This window comes from Loxodonta africana, chromosome Y (genome assembly GCF_030014295.1).
Source record: "Loxodonta africana isolate mLoxAfr1 chromosome Y, mLoxAfr1.hap2, whole genome shotgun sequence".
NCBI lineage: Eukaryota > Metazoa > Chordata > Mammalia > Proboscidea > Elephantidae > Loxodonta > Loxodonta africana.
In genome coordinates, this window is record NC_087370.1 from 10,689,656 (window position 1) to 10,716,863 (window position 27,208).

Here is a 27,208-nt window from a genome sequence, read left to right on the forward strand (position 1 = left end):
CTCCCCACGCCCAGAAAAAGGGGGTACAGGGGGACTTTGAGCAAGGCAGACAAGTAAAATAAACAAATTCTCACTGAATATATTAAAATTCGCCCACAGATCTTATTTAGATGGCATCTGGTCAGCAAAGGTGATGGCGGTATGCATGAAATAAAAAGGGGTATGTTACCCCAAGACCTTAAGTTCAGGGAAAAGAGGCATGATGACTCAGGGGTGATCCTGGTTCCCCTACAGGTGTTTTCTACATGGGAGGGAGGGAGGGAGGGAGGAAAGGAGCTTCCTATGTGAAATAAAACTCCCTTTCCCTTTCCTCAAGAGGCACCAACTCAGGTGTTAAGTTTACCTGATCCTTTAAAAACCCAGCAGTAAAGGATATTATCACCAGTTACAGAAAAAACAAAGGCTCAGGAAAGGCTACATAGTTTTGCTAAGGTTCCATGGACAATAATCAGGCCCTCATGATTCCAAGACCACAGACCTTTGCCATAGAGAAATATCCTGTCCCTTGGAGAACAAGTTACTGAACTAGCACTCTGGCCCTAAAGAGCCCTATGTAAAAATTCACTATCTTACACCAGTTTTGGAGACCACGCCCCTGGATCAACCAACCTGACCAACAAGGGGAACAAGGAAATCTGACCCTGGAGCACAGAGACAGTAAGTAGCCTTAGAATCTGGCCTGAACTCCCTCTGGCAACCTTAATCATAGACTCCAGTCTGGAAAATGACCAAGTCCACTTAATTTGACACACAGGACTTACCTTTGCCTCTTCAGCTGTGATACGGTGAACGGCAAAACGACCCTTGGTGTCATAGACCAGGCGGAAATGCTCACCTGTCTTCTCAATGCTGATGACATCTGTTCACCAACAGGTATAATGGGTATGATTAGTGTAAAGACCCTTCTGCCTAAGCAGCAGGGCTCAGTGTGACAAGCTGAATGCAAGAAGGGTTTTACTAGCTGGGATTCCCCAGTACTGGAGCTTCTGAAAGAAAACAGCCGAACTCTGCACCTGACCCAGTAAATGTTGCAAGGGGAAGTGGCTGTTATTCATGGTCGCTCCACCACTTCTCATATTCGTGTACAACGGCCGTTTGAGACCATGCTCTGGGTTAACACACTTCCAGAGCCTGAGGAGGAAGCGGAGGGAGCACACAGGCACCAAGAAACCAAAAGAAGGGGCAACGTGAGCGTTACATATAGTGCTTGCATATAACAAGGTGGCAAGGCTCGTCAGGCTTCACACAGTGCCCTGGCTTCTTTACTCCCTCTCTACCCAGAGTCCTGACTCTAGTTTGGGGTTTTGAGAAGAACAGAGCCGGACCTGTAAATACATAAAGAACGCCCTTCTGGCTGACTGGCTGGATTCTGGATGGTCCTACTACTGAAACTGTCAACACGTAAGGAAAGGGTGGACGAAACAGTCAGAATTCCTCAGTATCCTTCTCCACCTCCCACCTCAGCCCATTCTTCCCAGAGGGGTGTGAACTTTCTCTTCCTCCTCCACCAGCCACCATCCCCACCCCAAGCCAAAGCTGATTAAGTCAACACCACACAAACCAGGGGGAGAAAACACAGCTATAATCCTGATCGCATAACCCCGCCTGCCTTATTTTCCCTCAACCTGTCTCTTCTCCAACATAAAGAGCCCTTCTCCTTACCCATGAATCCAGCTGGGTATGTGATGTCAGTTCAAATCTTGCCGTCGATTCTGATGAAGCGCTGCATACATATTTTCTTTACCTCATCTCCAGTCAACGCATACTTGAGTCTATTCCTGAGGAAGATCATGAGGGGGAGACACTCCCTCAGCTTGTGGGGACCTGTCGATGGACGAGGCGCCTGCAAAAGAAAACAGGGGCAGCCAGCTCCTTGATCACTGGAGATCCACCCCTTCCCCCAGATTCGGCAGGAGACGAGACACGGTTCAGCTTGAACTTAACTTGTTGGGCAGAAGAGGAATACAAGAGGGCAATTAACCAATCAATATGGAGGGGTCTGTTTTGTTTGGAGGGTCCAGAGCCCTCAGCCATGTCAATACTAGGCTTTGTGCCACCCACACATCCCCCCCGCCCCCGGCCTCCCATCCTCAGGGTCCTGGCAGAAGCCAGCCTCACTGCCCACCTCTCCGTTTTACCATGCCTCAAGCACTGCGGCCGCCTCCCCAGCCCTTTCAAGGATTCCTTGAACGTACCACCGCATCCCACGCATCTCGGTCATGGCATGCTACACCCACAGCCCTCAATAAAATATTCCGGTACTCCCTCGTCACTCTGGTCTTCAAAGTTTCCGCACAGGTCCCACCAGCATCCACACAACGTTGCTGGACCACCCCAACCCTCTTCCTGTCTCAACTGCTTGCCACAGGGTATGGCCACTTCGTGCTGCAACTAATCCCACACTCTCACAACCTCTGTGCTATACTGTCCTTTCACAACTGCCTTCCACTCTGTATGAAAACCCTCAGCTACTCAAGGCCTGGGCGTGTACTCCTGCGAACTTTCAAATCTCAGGCATGGGTGCCGGAGATAGGCATTTCACTCATGAGAAACAAACAAAGAAAAAAAGAGTTGTTGTCAAGTCAACCCCGACTCAAGGCGCCCCCATGCGCGTTAGAACTGTGCTCCACAGGGTTATCAATGAGTGATCTTTTTGAGGCGGATCGCCAGGCTTTTCTTCCTAGTCTGTCTTAGTCTGGAAGCTCCGCTAAAACATACTCAGCACCATAGCCACACAGAAGCCTCCACTGACAGACTGGATGGTGCCTGCATGAGGTGCACTGGCCGGGAATCGAACCCCAGTCTTCCACAGGGAAGGTGAGAATTGTATCACTGAGGCACCACTGCCTCATCGCACAGCCTTTACTAGAAGTTCAGTCAGTAACCCGGCCCGAGCACAAACAGCAGCATTTCAACTGTTAAGTACGCATAGTTAATTATTTATGGTAGCCTGTACTGTTACTGGAAACCCTGGTGGCCTGATGGTTGAGTGCTACCTATGGCTGCTAACCAGACGGTCAGCAGCTCAAACCCACCAGGCACTCCCTGGAAACTCTACGGGGCAGTTCTACTCGGCCCCACAGAGTCTGTATGAGTCGGAATATACTCGACAGCAGTGGGTTTGGGTTTTTTTTGGTACCGTTACTAAAACTCTTTTTCTTAAGAGGTGGAACCTCCCTTTGGCTCTGGACCTGCCAGAAGACAGGTACCAAATCCACTGGAAAAGGAGGGACCTCAGAGGGCAACGGAGAGCACCAGACAGCCTTCTGAGCATCCACCAGGCTTGCTTTTATCACCAGAACCCCACGACAAGGCATGCTCGCCTTCTTTTGTGGGTCTTCTTAGGACTGCAGCTCTTCGAGTGCAAACATTAAGAATCTAAGTGGGAGAGTCATTCAAGATGGGCTGCGTAATACGACTTGCAAGTAATATCTTCCCCCATCCTAGCAGCTGGACAGATCCTTTTGGAAATGACTCCCTAAACACCTGCAGTGGCTCACTCTGTTCCTTCCTTGGGATCCTCGTTCAAAAGTTGACTTCTGAAGAGAGGTCTTTGCATTGCACCCTCTTTAAAGCTGCAATCATCCAATTCCCACTCCTGATTCCGCTCCCACTGCTCAAACGTTTCCCCCAATAGCTTTTACCATTTCTGGACCTACTACAAGCTTCCCTCTCCTCCCAGCAGGAATGTAAGATTCGACAAGAGAGGGATCCCTCTGGGTTTTCGGGAACCATTCTGTATTGTGACACATCCCCGAGGGCCTAAGGCAGTACCTGTCACATGGCAGGCTCCCAATAAGTAGCTACAAAACGAAGTAACACTGTGTGTGGTTCTCAGCGAAATTATGCCTCAGACAGCAGTGCTGAGTGCAGAGGGCACTTGAAAACCACACCCACCGTTTCTGGACAGGACATCAGAACTTAAGGGGCCTGCTGAAACAAAGTTTTTACAAGTTCTGAGTTCAGGCGTTGGAAACGAAAAGGCCCAAAAGAACGCAGTAAACACCGCCCAAGGCAAACAGCAACCGTAGGAGGTAGCTAGCGGGCATTTATGACCAGTGGCTTAAGAAAAAATACTGGAACAGCAGCAACGAAAAAATCATACTCACGAAAACACCCGTTAGCTTGTCGAGCATCCAATGCTTAGGCGCTGTAACCCGCTTCAAGTGTTTCTTGGGGCCCCGAGCCTGGAAAACACACCAACTCTTCGACACAAATTCTACTCCGCTGAGATTAAAGCGCATTCTAAGCGACAACCGGTAAGAGCGGCTAATGGGTAATACCCACCTGATTTCGGGGAAAAGAATCGTTCAACCAACTTCTCTCCCCGTTCTGAGAAAGTACTACCTCCTGCCAGGCCCAGCACAACGGAGCCTCCGGCGAACTCACAAACCTTTAGAAACCTCGTGGGACCCCTCAGCGTCCGCCGAGACAGCGTCCTCACTGCCCTCCCAGCAAATCTAAGGCCTCGAGAGCGTCGAAATCAATTAATCCCAGTACCAGGCGGTACTGGGAAGCGTGGACAAGGACAGAGTCAAGTCTCAAGCACCACCGGCCCAGGCGCTAAGCGCCAACCGCAAGCTTGAGAGAAACAAAGCGCGCCAGCTCCCAGCCCGGAGCCACTTCTTTCCGACCTCGGCTCCTGGTCCGGATCGGGCTTCTTGGAGTTGCACAAGAAGCATTCCCTCCCCCTGGCATGGACGCCCGAAAACAGAAAGAGCGGAAAAGGTGGAGCACCGCTTCTTCGGAGGATAGAGACAGATAACCCGGGAGCCGGAAAACAAGCGTCTTACCATGGCGAAACGCTGCGAAGGAGAGGAAGCTCTCCCCTTCCGGTGCAACGTGCTCTGGGGTCCTGAGCCGCAGAACCCGAAGAGCGAGAAGTTGAGTTCCGCACTTTGCCCAGCGCCGCCGGGTCCCTTCCGACTCATAGGCAGTGAAAAGTCCCTTGGTCTTGCTCTCTGGCGGCTGAAAAGCACCGAACTGAAATTACTCTTATATCGGCTTTCGCATACTAATTCACCTGTGGCACTTAAAACGGCGCGTGGCTTTTGGTCCTTCCTCCCTCCCTTCCTTCTGTCTCTTGAGCTCGGTGACCTAGTTCGGGCCCCGAAATATTTAATAAAGGTCAAAAAGGAGCAGGATATGACCTTTATTACTGAATCGACTGAACGAAATAATCGATATGATCCGCTGTAACTCTGACATGTTGTGATTGCGAAGTGACGGCTTAGTTTAAAACTAAATGATTCCTTTGTCCGGAATTAGGTGGTGGTGACCGTGGCGTAACCTTGAGAACACAACTGAAAACCACGGAAAGGAACGCTTTAAGAGGGTGAGTTTTACGGTATGTGAATTGTAGCTCAATTTTTAAAAACCATTTGTTGTCCTGGGTTGGATAGTGAGTGTAAGGCGGTGAATTTTATGGTAGGTGAGTTTATCTCCAAAAAAAAAAAAAAAAAAATCGTTCGTCGTATTCCCACCTCGGAAACTCTACAGCTTCGTCCTCGCGGATTTTGTAGTTTTTCTCTCTGGCTTCTAAGTCCACGCCAGGAACCCGGCCAACCCCGGGGCCACCCCCCCCCACCCCCCCACCCCCCCAACTCCCCCCACTCCCCCACCCCCCCCCTTTTTTTTTATGCTGTTTCTCCGGCCCCTTTGCTGATTCAGCTCCAGCGCTGAAAGAACTCTGTGAGGGCTACTGACCTTGATAGGATTGGTCACCTCCCTAACGCCCCAGCAGCTTGCACACACGCTCAGTTTTCTACCCTTTTCCTGATGACTTTCCTTTCTTCTTTCTCCTCCACAAGAAAATGCAATCTCCCTTCCCCTACAAATCGAACAGTACAAAATATTGCATTGTTTTCTGAACTGAAACGTTCTTTCTTGACTGGATCATTTGCAGAGCTCGTGTTAGTCAAAGACATACATAGATATGGGGAAATCTGAAAAGTTGGAAAGCGAATTTATGAGGTCCCTGAGGAGAGTGAGTTTAAGAAGACATTTGCCCGGGGAGTGATCACTGACGGAGAACCACTTGACATGTTTCAACAAACGGAAGCAGCGCTGGAAGTGCTCACTTGTCTCTGACAAGAAATATGGAAGACAGCTACCTGGCCAACTGCCCAGAAGAGATTCGATAGTTATGCCTATTCCCGAGACAGGTGACCCAACCGAATACGAAATTATCAAACCGTATCATTAATATCACGCGCAAGCAAAATTTTGCCGAAGAGCATTGAAAAACAGCTGCAGCAGTATAGTGACAGGGAACTGCCAGAAGTTCAGGCTAGATTCAGAAAAGGATGTGGAAGTAGGGTTATCATTGCTGATGTCAGAAGGATCCTAACAGAAAGCAGAGAATGCCAGAAGGATGTTTACCTGTGTTTTATTGATGATGCAAACACATTCGACTGTGTGGATCATAACAAATTATGGATAACATCATGAAGAATGGGAATTCCAGAACACTTAATTATGCTCATGAGGAACCTGTACGTAGATCAACAGGCAGCTGTATGGACAGACCATGGGGATACGGAGTGGTTTAAAATCAGGGAAAGTGTGTGTCAGGGTTCTAAACTTTGACCATACGTGTTCAGTATATGCTGAGCAAGTGATCTGAGAAGATGGACCATATGAAGAAGAACGGGACATCAGGATTGGAGGAAGACTCATTAACAACCTGCGTTATGCAGGTGACAACCGTGCTTGGCGAAAGTGAAGAGGACTTGAAGTACTTGCTGATTAAGATCAAAAACCACAGCCTTTAGTATGGATTACACTTCAACATAAAGAAAATAAAAATCCTCACAACTGGACCAATAAGCCACGTCATGACAAAAGAGAAAAGGTTGAAGTTGTCAAGGATTTTGTTGTACTTGGATCCACAATCAACACACATGGAAGCAGCAGTCAAGAAATCAAAAGACGCATTGCATCGGGCAAATCTGCTGCAAAGGACCTCTTTAAGGTGTTGAAAAGCAAAGATGTCGCCTTGAAAATTAAGATGCGCCTGACCCAAGGCATGGTATTTTCAACCGCATCACATGCATGTGAAAGCTGGACAATGAATAAAGAAGGCCAAAAAAGAACTGATTCCTTTCAGTTGTGGTGTTGGCAAAGAATAGTGAATATACCATGGACTGCCAAAAGTATGAACAAATCTGTCTTGGAAGCATCACAACCAGAATGCTCGTTAGAAGCAAGGATGGCGAGACTGCATCTTAACACTTCGGGTATGTTGTCAGGAGAGATCAGTCCCTGGAGAAGGACATCATGCTTGGCAGAGTACAGTGTCAGCGGGAAAGAGGAAGACCCGCGATGAGGTGGCTTGACACGGTGGGTGCAACAGTGGGCTCAAGCATAACAACAATTGTAAGGATGGCACAGGACCGGGAAGTGTTTCGTCCTGTCGTACGTAGGGTTGCTATGAGTCGGAACGAACTTGAGGGCACCTAACAACAACAACCTTGAGTACTATGTGCTTTTAAGAACTCTCCGTGGGGGATCAAACTGACAACAGCAACTCAAAAGATTAGACAGGAACCTTGGGGGACAGCGAGTTTATGTTAATGGGGGAAGAACAACCCAGAAAAGGAAGGTGAGAACGATGGCACAGCTGAAAAGGTGTAACAGTGCCACTGAATTGTACACATAGAAAGTGTTAAATTGGTGTATGGTTTGCTGTGTATATTCTGAACAACAAAATAAATAAAATAAAACACTAGCTGACCAGTAAGGACCACTTACAGAGACCTCCGTGGTCGCACCTGACAAAGCATCCAGACTTTAGAAAACAGCTGAGGAAAGATATTAAGTAAGCAAACAGCAAACTCCAGGGAGGAGGTAGAAGCTGATTTTCAGCATTACCCCACTATAGTATTCAAAGCAACCGGTTGCCAATAACAACAACAAAAATACAATGTATGCAAAGAAACAAAGCGTGGGCCATTCACAGGAAAAGAAAATTAATAGAAATTGTCCATGAGGAAGCCCAGGCAGTGAACTACTAGTCTGATATGTTAAATCAACTGATGTGATTGTCCAGTCTGAGAAGAAGAAGGAGAAAAGAATGAAGAAAAATGGACAGAGCTTAAGAGACCTATAGGACATCATTTTAGTCTCACCATCATTCTTGAAGGACAGTTTTGCTGGATATAATGTTGGTGAAGGTTCTTTTCTTTCAGCACTTTAAATACGTAATTTTACTGCCTACTGGCCTCCACGGTTTCTGAGAGAAATTGATACTTGATCCTATGGTATTTCTTTGTTCCATGAGGGTGCTTCCGGGTTGAAACTGCCAACCATTTGGTAAGCAGCCAGTCCCTTAACCACTGTGCCACAAGGGCCACTTCCAGGCTGGGCAGCACCAGGAAGTTCTAAGGATGATAGATGAGGAGTTGAATATAATGGATCACGTAAACACGTTGTGATTTCTGAGGCTCTGGGATTGATAAGGAGATCCTGGCCCAGGTGAGGTGGTTTCCAAGAGATAGCCAGATAGGACTTAAAGTTGACCTTACCTATGTAAGGCTGGATCCTAGGGGGAAATCCAGCTTTAGGGCCCAAGAGTCTAGACACTAATTGTCATCTTGGAGACTGTGGTCAAGCTCCCTGCCACGTGTCAGGACTGCACCAACTTCCTTCTGTGTCGCTAAGGTATGTGCACACAGCTTGATTTGCCATGGTGGAGTCTGTCTGGTCTCTTTATCATTTGCTTCTTTCTGCCATTATGTATTAATGGTGGTCTTGAATGTGCAGTCCTTCCAACGATATCAACAGAGTAGGGATTATCACCCTCACTTTCTTAAACCAACCTAAAAATGAAGCTCTAAGAATTTAAGTCATTTGCCCTTGTACTCCCAAGTCCACATTCTTGCTTTTGTAAAATATCGCTTTTGAAACAGGCAGAGTCATGGTAATGCCGTCCCCAAACTGGGTGCCGAAAGCACAATATTACTTGTGGATGGCTAAGAAAATTAAGCATTTATTCATTCAAGTTAGAAGGAAACACTTCAATGTTGTATTTGTGGAACCCAGAGCCACAAAAAAAAAAAAAAAAAACAGGTTGGCAGCTCTGAGAATGACCAGGAAAAACATACAGTGCTGTTTATATAAAAGACTCACTGCAGACTCATCCTACCCAAGTCACATTTCCCCTGTCTCTGCCCCTGCCAGAGTTTTCTGCTTACAACCTGCCTCTGCCTCTAGGAAAATAAGCAGCAGATCACCACCACCCCCTCCTTCTTAATGTTAGCTGCTGTGGAGTCGGGACGGAATCATGGGCCTCCATACACAGTAGAGTGCCAGCAGCGACACAGAGGTGGTGGCTGCCCATGAGATTTTTGACTGAGAATCCAACTGAGGTCTCTCACAGGAAGGCGAGAATTCTACCACCGAACCAACGATGTCCATCTGACCCCCTCCTTAACTTCCTTAAATTGTTTTTTTTTATATTGAAATTTCTTGGTTCTAATGCCATTATTTGCTTTATCTTACCACGTACCTAAAACAGTTTCAAAATTAGTTAGGAGTGTTAGTTTAACACTGGGAAACTGCTTACTGAATTTTTAAGATTTCTTGTCCTTACGCCAACTGTCCTGAAACATTTTTTGAGAACCAAAAAGAGCTTTTTTGAGGGGAGGGGAGCACATGGGAAGGGTTATGCCTGTTAAGAATTACCTTATTGGGAGTTAGAGATATTTAAAACAATTTTTTTTAGTTATTCTTTTAACAGTAGCAATAATCAACACGTTACAACACAAAGAACACTTCTCAATGAAAAACAACTATTTTCCTACGCAAATCCAGAGAAGAGTGGCATCGTTTCACATTTCCGAGAAGCTTATCGTTATGCCTTAAACTGCAGCTAACCTCTGGAAATAGCTTGTCTAGTTTCACGTAATTGTGTCTAGGTGACCAGGTTCACTGAAACACTTGAAACGTATTCTTTCCGAAAACAATTGAAGATTAACAAACATGTCCTCTTTCTAAGACTCCAAAGGGCTTGCAGTCATGGCTCATTGACCTTGTAATTGTCTTAGCAAGATTTCTGTTTTTCCATTCTCCATAATGTTTGAGGACACACTGCTTTCTTGCAAGATTTGTGTATTCCGATCAACCAATTAGAAATTTTTGTTCAGAGCTCCCACTGAAGCCAAATACAGTGAACCGTGGGAGAGCGGGAACTCAACGGGACTGCCTTGCTTTTCTAGGTCTTGCAAGTTTTCCACCTTTCACAGGGTGCAGTCTTACTACTTTTATATCACTCTCATTAGTGGAAAATATTTGAGTTTTCCTTCTCTGACAGATTTCCACCTTACACAAGTTCTGGCTTTTGCAGGTTTTACCGTATAAGTACCCTGAAAATCTTAATAGGAGCACTGATTTACTACTCGGTAATGATGTGCTGTGTAACTTTAAAGATGTCTATTAAATCCTCATAGCAATCTCTTAATGGTATACCAAGTTGTTTATTTTCAACACTACTGAACATATATTAAAAAAGTAAATGAACAAAGACCCATTGCCACAGAGCTGATTCTGACTCATGGTGACCCCACCTGTTACAGAGCAGAACTGAGTTCCATCAGGTTTTCTTGGCTGTGGCCCTCACAGAAGCGGATGGCCAGGATTTTTTTTTCATGGTAACGCTGCTAGCCTTTCAGTGAGTAGACAAGGGCAAACTGTTTGTACCACCCAGTGCTCAATAGTCATCCACTGAATAGAGGACTCAACAATGAGAGTTTTTCCAGTTGTGATAACATGTCCTACCTTTTGCGGGGCTACACTACACACATTTTGGCACTGAGTCAAACTATACCTTTCACTTATGGCTAATTGTTTCTAGAACGTAAATTTGCCCCTCCAGTGAACATTAAAAACTCCTTCCTCACAGCTTGCGGCCAACGTGGCGCCATAGACAGGAGCACCACACTGTCCCTCCACAGCAAAAACCCAGAAAACTAAGTAAAACAGAGAAAAACATCATTCCTGGGACCCGAAGTGTCAAATGAAGAGATAAAGAGCTCAGCCAAACACCAAATGGAATAAGAAACTGACAGAGAGCAAGGAGGGACATGTGCGGAGGTTCCTTCTCAGCTAACCCAGCAGGGATTCTCTGTCGTGTCAGAGATCGGATGACAGGGAGCATGGGAAAACAGCTTCTCGGACCTCTCAGCAGGAGACAAAACACCCAGTAACTCAGCGATACACACTTTCCCACCCCCATCCTCTCCCTGCTGCTCTACCTCTGAGCTTCCTGACTGGCGTTGGTGGCTCCACTGGCCAGGCAGTGCAGTGCTGCTTGGATTCGCCCACCCACTTCCCAGTTCAACGGACAGGGAGTATGGGAGAGCAGCTTCAGGAAGTTCCCAGCGGGAGACACAGCACCAGGTAACCAGCGGTATATACTTTCCTAACTTCCACCCTTCCTGCCCTCCCCTTTTTGCCTCCTCTGCTTCCTGCCAGCCTCAGCCTTTTCGCAGGGAGGCAACTGCTTCTGCCGCAGGCCACTTGGATTTTGCCCCACCCACACTGGTCCAGTCCCTGAGCTGGTGTTCCTTCTGTCTCTTTTGGTTTCTTTGGTGCCTCCCACCACCTACCCCTTCTCTCTCTTGAACACCTAGCTCCCTGTGTCGTCTTTGCTTCTTGGAAGGCTACAAAGCCCCACTAGACTGGGGAACTACTCCTCTGGCACGGGACACCATGCTGGTGGGATTCCTGGGGCTTTTTTTTTCTTTTTTGCTTTGCTCTGTTTTGTTTGTTTTCTCTTGTTGCAGTTGGGAGCCCCTTCCAGCCATGCTGCACTACGTGGCGTGGGAGCAAATCCCCCAGTCTGCACAAGCCACATGGGCAGGATCCCTGGAGGCATTTCTTTTTTCTTTACTTTTTTCCCTTTCTGTCTTTTCATTTCTCAGTTCTTGTCTGTCTGTACTTAGCTTCTTTCCTGTCTCCTGAATATCTGGTGCTGTTTAACATCTACACCCCCTCTAGCCAGACTATACTGCGCAGCCTGGGAGACCTCTGTGGTCTTCAAGGCCCCTGGAGGATTTTGTTTTCTTCTTTTTTTGTTCAATTTTTGTTTTTCTCCATTTCTCAGTCTCTCTTCTGTCCACTTCAGTGGTGATCTCCCTTTGCACTATTTTTATTTTTTTAATTGTTTTTGGCTCCTGTTTCTCCTCTTTCCCATAGCCATATTAGCCCTGTACATCACAACCTCCCCTCTCTATCCTGCCAACCTTCATGGGGTGCTGAACATCACACCCCTGAGCAGCACAGGCACTGCCTACCAGAAGTAGCCTGGCACTGATTGCTGGCCCGCCCTGTCTGCCCTAGTACATGCCACAAACAACCCATCCTAGCTCCTCTGCTCCAGCTGGACCTGCCCTGCTGCACCATAGGTGAGTGACTGGCTCTGCCCATTGGACATGGAGGTGAAAATATTGCAACTACAGGCAAGCAAACAACAGAGAATGCACAGCCCGTCTGCTCAGACATAACCAAATAAAAGCAAGGATGAAACAAACAAATCTACAATCAAGCAACAAAACAACCACTGAATGTCCTGAAGACAGCAGATAATATCAAAACATACTAAGAAAGGACAGGACTGGTCCAGTAGGCGTCCAAAATAAAACACCAGATGACCTCCCAGTAGAAAAAAAGGCACTAGAACTACCTGACGGGGAGTTCAAGTCTCTAATATTCAGAGCTGTCCAAGAGTTGAAGTAAAAAAAAAAGGAGACAAAAATGAGGAAAAAATAGAGAAACTTATGGAAAGGGCAGATAAGTTCATGGAAAATACAGACCAAAAAAATGGAATAATTTAGGAAAGTATTACAGGAACAAAATGCCAAACTAAATTCACACTAGAAGTCAAAACAACAATTAGAAATCCAAAAGATAACAAGATTTCAGAAATGGACAGTGTCATAGAGGGGCTGAGGAGCAGGTTTGAAATGATGGAAGGTGGGATAGGTGAAATTGAAGACAAACACTTGGATACAACTCTGTTTGAGGAAAAATTGGAGAAAAGAACAAAGAAAGATGAGGAAACCATGAGAATTATGTGGGATACATTCAAAAGCAACAACTGAGGAGCCATCAGAGTTCCAGAACAGGGAGAGAAAACGGAAAACAGAGAGACGATCCTTGAAGAATTGCTGACAGAAAACTTCCCTAATATCCTGAATGATGAATTGCTGACCATCCAAGAAACTCATCGAGCCCCGTGTAGGATAGACCCCAGAAAAAACACCAAGGCATATCATAATCACACTTGCTGAAACCAGAGATGAAGAAAAACTCCTGAGAGCACCTCAAGAGAAACAAAAAGTCGCATACATAGGAGAAACAGTAAAACTACGCTCTGATTATTCAGAGAAGCCATGCAGGCAAGAAGGCAATGGGGTGACATATATAAAACTTTGAAAGAAAAAAATTGCCAACCACGGATAATATATCCTGCAAAACGTTCATTCAGATATCATGGTGAAATTAGGACATTTCCAGATAAACAGAAATTAAGGGAATGTGTAAAAACCAAACCAAACCTACAAGAATTACCAAAGGGTGTCCTTTGGTCTGAGAACAAGCGACGTCAGGCCACAGCCTGAATCTAGAATGCAAGATTGTACCAACCGGATACCAACATAGGAAATGAACTCTCAGGGACTATCCAAAACCGAAAGAATTGTGACAGGGACCCAGAGAAGTTAACCTGTAAATGACAACAACATCAGAACAATAAACGGTGTAAGTATAGAATTTTCTATGGGAGAGGAAGGCAAGGTGATTCCAAGTCACAATAGACTGGTTCAAAGCTAGAATGATAAGGGTAAGTTTCAAGGTAACCACAAAGAAAGTTAACAAACCTACTCATCAAAATAAAGAAGAAAAAATACAGTCTCAATAAAGGCAAAATCTGCAAAAGCAAAAGAAATGAGAAAGAAATCCACAAAGAAAAGGAACTCAGCACAGAAGAGTAAGAGGAACAAAGAAAATGTTAGCACTACAAAAAAAAAAAAAAGACAAGATGACAGCAATAAACTCATACCTATCAGTAATTACACTGAATGTAAACGGCCTAAAAAAACAGGATCCATCAACATGCTGTCTACAAGAGACACACCTTAGAAACAGAGACATAAATGTATTAAAAATCAAAGGTCGAAAAAATATATATCAAGCAAATAACTACCAAAAAATTGCAGGAATGGCAATACTAGTCTCAGATAAAATAGACTTTAAAATAAAATCCACGTAAAAGGCAAAGAAGAGCACTGTTAAATGATTAAAGAACAATCCATCATGAAGACTTAACTGTTGTAAATATCTATGCACCCAATGCCAGGGCTCCAAAATACATAAACTCTAGCAGCACTGAGAAGAGAAATCGACGGTTCCACAATATTAGTCGGAGACTTCACAAACCACTCTTGGTAAGGGACAGAACATCTAGGAAGAAACTCAACAAAGATACAGAAGAGCTAAAGGGCACAATCAGCCAACTTGATCTCATAAACGTATGTAGAACACCCCATCCAACAGCTGCAAAGTACACATTCTTTCCCAGCACACACAGAGCGTTCTCCAGAATAGCCCACATCTTAGTCCGCAAAGCAACCTTCAGCAAAATCCAAAACATTGAGATAATACAAAGTATCTTCTCTGACCACAATTCCCTCAAAGTAGAAATTAACAACAGGAAGAGTAAGAAAAAAAAGAAAATGAATTACATGGGAAATGAATAGCACCCTGCCAAAATCACTGGGTAACAGAAGAAATCAGAGATGGAATCAAAAAGTCCTAGAATCAAATGAGAATGAAAACACGTCATACCAAAACCTTTGGAACACAGCAAAGGCAGTCCTCAAAGGCCAATTTATGTCAATAGATGCACACATCAGGAAGGAAGAAAGGGACAAAATCAAAACATTAGCTGCACAGCTCGAACAAATAGAAAGAGAACAGCAAAAGAAGCCCACAGTCACTAGAAGAAAGGGACTAATAAAGATCAGAGCAGAAATAAATGAAATGAAGAATAGAAAAACGGTAGAAAGAATCGCAAAACAAAAAGTTGGTTTTTTGAAAGAATTAACAAAGCACTGGCCAAACTGACAAAAGAAAAACAGGAGAGGATGCAAATAACCCAAATAAGAAATGAAATGGGGACATTACAACAGACCTATCTGAAATAAAAATGATCACAACAGCCTATTATGAAAAACTTACTCTAAAAAAATTGAAAACCTAGAGGAAATGGACAAATTTATGGAAACACACTACCTCCCCCAACTGACAGAAAATGATGTGGAAAATCTGAACAGACCAATAACCAGAGAAGAGATTGAAAAGGGAATAAGAAAACTCCCAACGACAACAAAAAGCCCTAGCCCAGATGGCTTTACTGGAGAATTCTCGAAAACATTCAGAGAAGAGCTTACACCAGTACTACTCAAACTATTTGAAAACATAGAAAAGGAAGCGATATTTCCGAATTCGTTCTGTGAAGCCAGCATAACCCTGACACCAAAACCAGGCAAAGACACTACAAAAACAAAATTACAGACCAATATCTTTAATGAATATAGAGGCAAAAATTCTCCACAATACTCTAGCCAATAGACTCCAACCTCATAACAAAAAATAATACACCGCGACCAAGTAGGATTCATACCAGGCATGCAAGGAAGGTTCAACATTAGAAAATCAATCAACCTAATCTACCACATAAATAAAAAGAAAAGAATCACATGTCACCTCAATCGATGCAGAAAAGGCATTCAACAAAGTCCATCACCTATTCCTGACAAAAACTCTCAAATAAATAGGTACAGAAGGAAAATTTCTCAGCATAGTAAAGGGCATATAGGCAAAAGCAACAGCCAACATCATTCTTAATGGAGAGAAGCTGAAAACATTCCTCTTGAGAACAGGGCCGGACGTCACTGTAAGTCTGTGAACCCCCTGTACCCATGGCTGGGGGAAGGGACAGGCAACTGTGGACTAGGATCCTGAGTGTCTGACTTGGCCATGACAGCATTGAGTGCTGCTGGAGTGGTGTCGGAGTAGGCGGTTAGATGAATAAGGAGGGGGAGTGCTCCTCAGCCCACGGAGCTTTGGTGGGAGGAGGGCTGTGGTATGTGTGGTGGGTTGAGGGGCGGAGTGTGCACTTAACTTTTCTCAGGTGTGGTGTCTTCTTTTTGATTCTGGAGGTGCGTGCAAAGTCATTTCTGCTTAGCTGCACCAAATCAGGTTGGTTTGGGCTTGGGGAGCTTCTGCTCACCTCAGTGTGTCATGGCATGCAGGTTCGGTTATCTAAACGCTGATGATCCTGCCATCCGTAGTTCCCCATTTCTGCTGTTTTTGAGTTGTCTCTCCTTCCACCTATTACTGCATCTGATTCTTCAGCTTTGTCTTTGGTGTTTAGGGTGCCTAAATTGTAAAGTATGTCTGATTCACCTGTTTTTCTGGGTCTTTGTTGTAGGAGGGATGACACGAAGCACCTGAGTTTTTCCTATTTTGGCTCTGCCTCTCTGCATTCAGCTGTTGATGGACTCTCTTGTTGTCAGACATTTCTCTTTTATTGTAACAGTAAAAATCTACCATTTTGTGCATTAACAGTGTATCTTTGGCGGTAATGGACACAAGGGTGCAATGTGAGTAACATAGGCTGTGATGGTTAAGGTTCTGTGTCCCTTTGGCTAGGCTATGGTTCTGAATGACGTGGTAGTTAATGTAATAATGTAGTTTTTCTCTGTTTTGTGATATAATGTCTCCATGATGTCATCTGATATGACCAGCCAATCACTTATAAGAGGCTGTGGCCTGCACCCAGCATATAGGGATGTTTTGGCCAAGCTTGCTGGGTTTTGCTTGCTCTGAATTGCACATCTGGCTTGTCATCATATGACCTCCGGTTCTTCAGACTTGAGCCAGCAGTCTGGTATATAGCCTGCCACTCTTGGGATTTGTGAGCCTCCACAGCCTATGAGCCAGCAGCCTGCCATCTTACCTGCTGATCTTGGACTCATCTGCTTCCATAGCCTTTGAGCCAGCAGTCTGCCACCTGACCTGCTGATCTTGGACTCATCAGCTTCCACAGCCTTTGAGCCAGCAGTCTGCCATCTGACCTGCTGATCTTGGACTCATCAGCTTCCTCAGCCTTTGAGCCAGCAGTCTGCCACCTGACCTGCTGATCTTGGACTCATCAGCTTCCACAGCCTTTGAGCCAGCAGTCTGCCACCTGACCTGCTGATCTTGGCCTCATCAGTGTCCACAGCCTTTGAGCCAGCAGTCTGCCATCTGACCTGCTCATCTTGGACTCATCTGCTTCCACAGCCTTTGAGCCAACAACCTGCCATCTGACCTGCTGATCTTGGACTCATCAGCTTCCACAGCCTTTGAGCCAGCGGTCTGCCATCTGACCTGCTGATCTTGGTTTCATCAGCTTCCACAGCCCACAACACACAAGCTCCAGAGAATAAACTATGTAGCTAGGATCTTCTAAAAATGGAATACTTATGCTCATCAAAAGACTTCACCAAAAGAGTTAAAGGAGAACTTATGGACTGGGAAAAAAAATTGGCTATTACAAATCAGACAGAGGTCTAATCTCTAAAATCTACAAGAAAATCCAACACCTCTAAAGCAAAAAAGGAAACCCTGGTGGCATAGTGGTTAAGTGCCACAGCCGTTAACCAAAAGGTCAGCGGTTTAAATCCACCAGGTGCTCCTTGGAAACTCTACGGAGTGGTTCTACTCTGACCTATAGGGTCACTATGAGTCAGAATGACTCAATGGCAGTGAGTTTGGTTTTTTTGGTCTACAGCAAAAAGACAAACAATCCAATAAAAAATGGGCAAAGGAAATGAACAGTCCCTTCAGCAAAGAAAACATTCAAGCAGCCAACAGACACGTGAGGAAATGCTCAGGATCTCTAGCCATTAGAGAAATGTATATCAAAAGCACAATGAGATACCACCTCACCCCAGCATTACCCACACAAATCAATGAAATAGGAAATAACAAATGTTGGAAAGGCTGCGGGAAGATCGAGACCCTTACATGCTGCTGAAGAGAATGCAAAATGCTACAGCCATTTTGGAAATGATGTGGCGCTCCCGTAGAAAGCTAGTACCATATGATCCAGCGATCCGAGTCCTGGGAATATGTCCTAGAGAGATAAGAATCATCACATGAGTAGACATATGCACACCCATGTTCACTGCAGCATTGTTCACGATAGCAAAAAGGTGGAAACGACCTAGATGCCCTTGAACAGATGAATGGATAAACAATCTGTGGTGCATACGCATAATGGAGTATTACGCAACAATCAAGAACAATGATGAATCTGTGAAGCATCTCGTAACATGGATGAATCTGGAGGGCATTATGCTGAGTGAAAGAAGTTAATCACAGGACAAATATTGGATGAGGCCACTAATGTAAAAACTCATGACAAAGTTTACATACAAAGAGAAACAATCTTTGATGGGTAGGAGGAAGGAGAGGGGTGGGGATGGAAAAACACTTAGTAGACAATGGGCAAGTGGTAAGTTTGGTGGAGGGTAAAACAGTACACAATACAGGCAAAGCCAGCACAACCTGTACAAGGCAAGGCCGTGGTAGCTCCATAGACACATCCAAACTCCCTGAGGGACCGAATTGCTGGGCTGAGGGCTGTGGCGACCGTGACCTCGGGGAATATCTAGCTCAACTGGCATAACATCGTTTATAAAGAATATGTCCTGCATTCTACTTTGGTGAGTAGCGTCTGGGGTCTTAAAAACCTGTGAGCGGCCATCTAGGAAATCCCCCTGGTCTCACCCCTTCGGGAGCAAGGAAGAATGAAGAAGACTAAAGATACAAGGGAAATATGAGTCCAAAGACCTAATGGACCATATCCACCTCGGTCCCCACCAGAGTGAGTCCGGTAGAACTAGATGGTGCCCGGCTACCACCACGGACTGCTCTGACAGGGATCCCAGTAGAGGGTCCTGGACAGAGCTAGAGAGAAATGTACAACCCAATTCTAATTCAAAAAGAGAGACCAGACTTGCTGGAGAAACACTGAGAGTATGGCCCCTGGACGCCCTTTCTGCTCAGTAACAAGATCACTCCTGAGGTTCACCCTTCAGCTAAAGATTGAACAGGACCATGGAACAAAACAAGACTAAACAGGCACACCGGCCCTGAGGCAGGGACTAGAAGGCAGGAGGGAAGAGGAAAGCTGGTAATAGGCAACCCAGGGTTGAGAATGGGGAGGGTTGACGTGTCACGGGGCTGTTAACGTGTCATTGAACAATGTGCATACTAACTGGTGAAAAACTAGTTTGTTCTTTAAAGCTTCATCCAAAGTACAATAAAAAATTAAAAAAAAAAAATTCCCTCATGGCTAGGTACCTCATGCATTTATTTTGTATCCCTCCGGATAACAATAACTTCTTTTCTTGAATTATTACTTTTTTCCCCACCCCAAATAACGAAAGCACAGCCAAACAGTGAGTCTAAAAAGCACTCTTCGTATGAATTAGGTGAGAAGGTCTGACTTAGATTCATGCTGAAGCCCTTCTGGATCTGAGATAGTGACGTACTGAACCTCTGCTGATTTCCATGATTCTTTCTTTCTGTTAAGTATGACTTGCTCTATAGTTTTTGGCTCTTGTTGTTGAAATGTCAAGTTAGTAGAGAATCCAAATGAATTGTGAGACTATGGAATTTGTAAGACCTTGAAGTTTTAAAAAATGTGATGAAGATTGAAGGCTGAGGCATGGTTGCAATGACAATAAAAATAGCAAACAAGATTTAACTGCAAAGGCGTCAGGAAAGGAAAAAGGAGATACTCGTGTTGCTGGGTGAAAACCCCAGGTTTTGCTTGGCATGACTTGTTACAGCCAATAAACAAGAGGCAGAGGTGGGGGATTAAAAAGACACCTTTATTTCGTTGTACAAGGAAAAGAGTGATCCTGGCTGTTGCCTCCAAGACTGCTCACTGGCAGCTTGGGGCAGTGGGCTTTTACAGAGAGCAGACAAGAAAATGTAAATTCACCGTAAATATTCAAGATTGACCGTCACGCAGGCACTCAGAGCTTGGGGATGGCTATGCAGTACCTTCAGACAAGGTTTGTATCCCCAGGATGAAGGGAGATGTTGGTTTTCTTTCACGAGGGTGTTAAGTCTCTACCCAGAGGAGAGTTGAGGTGGTGTGTCGCCCATTCTGTGGTTATCTTGTCAGAAGAAAGGGCAGCTGATTCCCTTTGGTATAGAACGATAAGCCAGAGCGGGTGTCTCCTAGAAGGACTGGGCTCTGAGGCTGCCTGCCTCATTAGGATCAGGAGAAAACCAGACACTGTTTTCTTTCATCTGGATTTTATTGATCTTCATCTTGAAGATTTGTTTCAGTGCCTCATTACAAGAAAAGGTATCACCATCTCTGACATCTCTAGCCTTTGGGTTTTTAATGAGAGCTCTAGCTCTGCCACAAGTTAATGACAGTGGGATTTTTCTTAATTCTCTATCCTTTTAATGAGAAACAACATTTTAACATTTTTATTAGGTCACAAATGTAAGTGTTACAATAGCTATTCCCCTACTCCAGTAGCTGCTTTAATTTCCTTTAAACCGAACTCATCTCTTTCATTAAACACCAGTGGCACCAATTTTGGGGATACAGAGATCTGAAGTTGCTTCTTCCTCTGTTAGAAAACAGAATTATAATTCGTTTCAGAAAAACAATTATTAATTTATTGATGACTAAAAATTTTACTCTTTATTGGCTGTATTTAAGACATTATCTGAATGCAGTTTGAAGCGTACATTACCTTCTGTGAAGGTTAAAATAGAGCTAAATAGAAATTTACTGTTTTCCAAAGATAAATAAGACTTTCCGACTTTAAAAACTCACAAGTTATCGGAGATACAAGCAAATGGAACTGGAGAGTGACGTCACCGAAAATGGCACAGTAGGGAGTTCCAGCACCCCATCTACCCAGAAAAGCCAGTAACGAGCTTGGCAGAACTATCAGAATCAACTTTTGTATGAATATATGTGTGTGATTCCAACATTTTTTACATGTAGAGTTCAGTGGCATTAATTACATTCATCAGGTTGTTCAACCTTCACCTCTATTCTTTTCCAAAATTTTCCCTCACCCTTAACAGAAGCTTAGTGTCCTCTATCTAAGCCTTGAGTCCCCATTTCCGTCTCACTCCCATCTGCCCCTGGTAACCACTAATAAACTTGCATATTCTACATACGTCATGTAAGTGGGATCACTCAATATTTGTCCATTTGTAACTGATGTATTTCACTCAGCATAATGTTTCCAAGGCTCACGCAGGTTGTGGTGTGTGTTGGAACTTCATTTCTCTTATGTGGCTGGCTAATATTCCACTGTATGGATGTACCACGTTTTGCTTAGCCATTCATCTGTTGATGGACATTGAGGCTGTTTGCACCTTTTGGCTATTATGAATAGTGTTACAATGGGCATTGGTGTACAAGTCTCTGTATTGCTGCTTTCAGATCTTTTGGGTATATACCTAAGAGTGGAATTGCTGGATCATACGGCAGTTCTATGTTTAGCTTTTTGAGAAACCACCAAACTGTTTCCTACATGGGTGTACCATTTTACAATCCTACCAGCAATGGACGAGGGCTCCAATTTCTCAACATCTTCTCCACACCTGTGGTTTTCTGTTTGTGGAATCATTGCCATCCTAGGTGTTCATATATTTTGGATATTAAGCCATAACCAGGCATGTGATTCCCCAAAATTGTCTCCCAATCTGTAGATTGTCTCTTCACTTTGTTGATGAAGTCCTTCAATGCACAAAAGTTTAATTCTGATGACGTCCAACTAACTTAAGCTTTCTTTCATTCCGCGTGCATCTGATGTCATATCTTATAATCCACTGTCAAAAACTAGGTCCCAAACCATTTTCTTATAAGAGTTTTATGAGTTTAGTTTGTACATTTAGGTGCTTGATCCATTTTGGGTAAGTTTTTGTATATGATGTGAGGTATGGGTCCAGGAGCCCTGGTGGCACAGTGTTTAAGAGCTACAGCTGCTAACCAAAAGTTCAGCAATTTGAATCCACCAGATGCTCCTCGGAAACCCTGTGGGGCAGTTCTACTCTGTCCTATAGGGTCGCTGTGAGGCAGAGTTAACTTGACAGCAATGAGTTTGGTTTTGGTTTGGTATGGGCCCAGGCTCACTTTTTGCTTGTAGAAATCCAGTTGCCCCACCATAGGATGGACTTAGCGCCCTTGTGGGAATCAGTTGATCATAGATTCTCCCCCATCCCCCCGCTCCCCCCTCGATCGTATTCTATTGGTCTGTATACCTGTCATTACACCAAGATCAGACTGTTTTGGTAACCGTAGCTTTCTAACATGTTTTGAGATTTGGAAGTAAAAGTGTTCCTAACTATGTTCTTTTGCAAAATGACTTTGGTCTTTTGGAGCCCCTGAAGTTCCCTATAAATTTAGAGATTAGTTTTTTCACATCTGTGAAGAAAGCTGTTGGAATTCTGATGGGGGTTGTGTTGAGTCTATAGATTGCTCTGGGTGCTATTGACATGGTAACAATGAGAAGTCTTCCAATCCATGAGCGCAAATGTCCTCCTGTTTATTTAGCTTTTCTTTAGTTACTTTCAATACCATTTTGTAGTTTTCAGTGTACGAGTCTCTCATTTCCTTGGTTAAATGTATAGATGCTATTGGAGATGGAATTGCTTCCTTAATTTCCTTTTCAGATTGTTCATTACTCGTGTATAAAAACCCAACTGATTTTTGTGTGTTGACCTTGAATCCTGCCATTTTGCTTTCTTAGGGAATCTTTGGGGTCTTCTATATAGAGGATAACGTCATCTGTGAAGATGGGTAGATTTACTCCTTCTTTCCTCATTTGGATACCTTTTATTTGTTTGTCTTGCCTGTTTGCTCAGGCTAGGACTTCCAGTACAATGTCGACTAGAGGTGGTGAGAGCAGACATCCTTGTCTGCTTCCTCATCTTAAGGGGAAAGCTGTTGGTCTGTTTAGTGTGCTGCTGTTCGTGTCGTGATGTTAGCTGTGGGTTTTTTCATAAATCTTCTTCGTCATGTTGAGAAATTTCCATTTTTTCCTAGCTTGTTGAGTGTTTTATCATGAAAGGGTGTAGAATTTTGTCAGATGCCTTCTCTGGCTTGTTGGAGATGATCATATGGTTCCTAACCTTTGTTCTGTTAATGTGGTATGTTACGTTGATTGATTTTCTAATGTTGAACTAACCTTGTGCTCCTGGGATATATCCCATGTGACCATGGCAAAAACTTTTATAATTTTTTTGGATCAGTTTGATAGTATTTATTGAGGATTTATACATCTATATTCATAAGGGATATTGGGCTATAGTTTTCTTTTCTTGCAATGTCTTCATCTGGCTTTAGCATCGGAGTGACAGTGGACTCAGAGAATGACTTAGTAAGCATTTCCTCTTCTTTCTTTCTTTCGTTTTAAAGTTTAAGAAGGCTTGGGGTCACTTCTGGGGTCACCAGTAAAGCCATCTCGTCCAGGATGTTTCTGGGTTCAGAGGTTTTTGACTAATGAATCAATCTCCTCACTTGTTTATGGGTGTTTTGAGATCTTCCATTTTTTTCCTGAGTCAGCATAGAAAGCTTACATGTTTCTAAGAATTTGTCCATTTCATCTAGGTTATCAAATTTTTTGGCATATAACTGTTTGTTTATAGTGTTCTCTTATGATTCTTGTTATTTCTTTTTTTTTTTTTTTTTCTGATTTTAAGTGCTAGCATCATCTCTCTCCTTTGCTTTGTCAGTGTAGCTAAAGGTTTGTCAGTTTTGTTGATCTTTTAAACAAATCAACATCTGGTTTCATTGATTCTTGGTGGTGTTTTTTCTGTTCTTTATTGCATTTACTCTGCTCTGTTCTTTGTTATTTCCTTCCTTCTGATTTCTTTGGGCTTGGTTTACTCTTCTTTTTCTAGTGCCTCAAATGGTTACCTTATTGATTTGAGATACCTCCCCTTTTTACATAGGTAGGCATTTATAGGTATAAATTTCCCTCCAAACATTGCTTATGCTACTTCCCATTAATTTTTGTTATGTTTTGCTTTCATTTTCATTTGACTCAAAGCTTTTTTGTGATATCTTCCTCGAGCCACTGGTTGTTTAATAGTGTGTTACTTGATTTCCATTTATTTCTGCATTTTTTTTTTTCCTGCTTTGAAATTCTAATTTTACTCCATTGTTTGTTGAGAAGGCACTTTGTATGATTTCAATCTTTTAAAATGTATTGGAACTTGCTTAGTGAGCTGTTATGGATTGAACTGTGTCCTCCCAAAATGTGTGTCAACTTGGCCAGGCTGTGATTCCCAGTATTGTGTGGTTGTCCACCATTTTGCTATCTGATGCGGTTTTCCTGTGCGTTATACATACTGCCTCTGTGAGATTAATGAGGCAGGATTAGAGGCAATTATATGAATGAGGCAGGACTCAATCTACAAGATCTGGTTGTATCTTGAGTCAATCCTTTTTGAGCTATGAAAGAGAGAAGTGCACAGAATGAGGGGTGGGGACCTCAATTCTACCAAGCAAGAAGAGCCAGGAGCACGCGTCCTTTGGACTGGGTCCCTGCGCTGAGAAGCTCCTCAACCAGGGGAAGTTTGATGACAAGGACCTTCCCCAGAGCCGAGAGAGAGAGAAAACCTTTCCCTGGAGTTGGCACCCTGAACTGGTACTTCTAGCCTCCTAGACTGAGAGACTAGGTTTCTCTTTGTTAAAGCCATCTACTTGTTATACTGTTACACTGTTACAGCAGCACTAGATAACTAAGACCTTGAGGAAACATGTAGCCTATGCGGGAGAATGATCCATGTATACTGGAGAAGAATGTATTTTGAGCTCTTGTTGGGTAAAGTGTTGAATATACATCTGTTAGTTTGTTGTAGTGTCATTTTGGGTCCTCCACTTAGATATCGATTTTTTTTCTTGATGTCCCATGCTTTGTTATAAGTAGTGTACTGAAGTCTAACTACTATGGCAGAGCTGTCAATTTCTCCTTTCCATTCTATCAGAATTTGCTTTATATATTTCGGCACTCTGATGCTAGGTGCCTACTTATTTTTCATTGTTATGTCTTCTTAATTATTTGACACTCTTTTCATTAAGTAATGTTCTTCTTTTTTGTCTCATAGGAGAGATTTTTACTGAAGGCCTATTTGGTTTGATATTATAATTACCACCGAGCTCTCTTTTGGTTACTATTTTCATGAAGTTTTTTTTTTCTCCCCAGCCTTTCACTTGTAACCTACTTGTGTTCTTGGGCCTAAGATGTGTGTTTTGTAGACAACATTTAGATGGGTGATGTATGTTAATCCATCTGCCACCCTCTGCTTTTTGAATGGAGCATTTATTCTATATAAACCGTGGTAATGACCAATAAGAGACCTTACTTTTGCATTTTCTTCTCTGTTTTTTTGTTTTGTTTTGTTTTGTGTGTGTGTGTGTGTTTCTTATCCTATTTTATCCTTCATTTTGTCCTTCCTTGTGCATAGTTGATTTTTTTTTTTTTTTTTTTTTTTAGTGACCTGTTTCGCTTCTCTTCTTTGTGTATATTCTCTAGTTATATTCTTTGTGGTGACGGTGAGAATTACATTTGATACCTTACACTTATAAAAACTTGGTTTAAATTGATAGCAAATTAACTTCAGAAACAAACACTCTCTTTCTATACCTCTCTCCCAATCCCCATTTATGTTGTTTTCACCTACTAAATTTATATACATCAGTAGCATACATGTATCAGTAGCATGCATTTGTATTTGTTTATATGCTTTTGTTATTGCACAGCATGAAGGACATAACAACTGTATATACCAATCCAAATTACCTTAAGTCTTGCCCTGACACTTGCCAAGAACTTGACTTTAATGGGGTTTTTCTTTCTGTCCTTCCTTTCTTTTTTTTTTTAATGTATGGCTTCAAGTTACTGTCTAGTTTCTTTTCTTTTCCATCTGAAGGATTCGCTTTGTCATTTCTTATAGGACAAATTGAGGGGCAACAAATTCTGTCATCTTTTGTTTATCTGAGAATGTCTTAATTTCATTCCTGTTCTGGAAGGACCATTTTGCCAGATGTAGCATCTTGGTTGACAGTTCTTTTCTTTCAGCTTTTTAAATATGACATCCTGCTATCTTTTGCCTCCATGGTTACTGAGGAGAAATCAATATGTAATCTTACTGAGGATAACTTGGATGTGATAATTCACTTCTCTCTTGTTGCTTTCAAAATTCTCTGTCTTTGGTTTTCCAGAATTTGATTAAAATGATTCTCAGTGTGTATCTTCATGGCTCTATTCTATGAAGAGTTTGTTGAGCCTCTTGGAAGTGTATATTCATGTGTTTTGTTAGATTTGAGAGGTTTTCAGCTGTTATTTCTTCAAATATTCTTTTTGCCCCTTTCTGTCTCTGTCTTTGCCTTCTGAAACTCCCAAAATGTGTGTATTTGTTCACTGTACGATGTTCTGTAGGTTCCTTAGGTCCTGTTCTTTGCTCTTTTTTTTATTTTCACTCCTCAGGCTCAATAATCTCAATTGCCCTCTTCAAGCTCACTGATTCTCTCTTCTGCCAGTGAAATCTGATGTTGAGCTCCTTCGGTGAATTTTTCACTTCTGGTATTGTGTTTTTATCTCCAGTATTTCTGTTCTGTTCTTAAAAAAAAAGAGTAAAACAAAACTCTATCTTTTTTTTTTTTTGTAATTCTTTTTTGTTCTCGTATCATTTTCCTGATTCTGTCCGGTACTTTCTTTTCATTTAACTTGTTTGTCTGTGTATTCCTTTAACTTTTGAGCACATTTAGTACTTGTCATGGATTGAACTGTGTCCCCCCAAAATACGTTTATCAATCAATTTGGCTAGGCCATGAATCCCAGTACTGTGTAATTGTCTGCATTTTGTCATCCGATGTGATTTTCCTATGTTTTGTAAATACTAACTCTATGACGTTAATGAGATGGGATTTGTGACAGTTATGCCAATGAGGTAGGGCTCAATCTACAAGATTAGATTATTTCTTAAGCCAATCTCTTTTGAGATATAAAAGAGAGAAGTGAGCTGAGAGACATGGGGACCTCATGCCAACAAGAAACAGGAGCCAGGAGAATAGCATGCCCTTTGGACCCGGGGTCCCTGCCCTGAG

At 43.3% G+C, this 27,208-nt stretch overlaps 1 protein-coding gene across 2 annotated transcripts; it reads right to left on the reverse strand.

Annotated features, from left to right (window-relative positions):
* Positions 1-742: 742 nt before the first annotated feature.
* Positions 743-5,197, reverse strand: LOC135229086 (small ribosomal subunit protein eS4, Y-like). 2 transcript variants are annotated; one of them, XR_010319881.1, is made up of 4 exons: positions 4,288-4,498; positions 4,110-4,187; positions 1,663-1,843; positions 743-859 (listed from the first exon to the last, which is right to left on the reverse strand). XR_010319881.1 is itself a non-coding variant. In XM_064278878.1 (4 exons), the coding sequence occupies exons 1-3, from the start codon at positions 4,929-4,931 to the stop codon at positions 1,694-1,696; spliced, it is 366 nt and encodes a 121-aa protein (XP_064134948.1). In that variant the 5' UTR covers positions 4,932-5,197; the 3' UTR covers positions 743-859; positions 1,663-1,693. The 2 variants fall into 2 exon arrangements, 1 of the variants encoding a protein (XP_064134948.1); XM_064278878.1 differs by lacking the exon at positions 4,288-4,498 and adding an exon at positions 4,794-5,197.
* Positions 5,198-27,208: the final 22,011 nt, after the last annotated feature.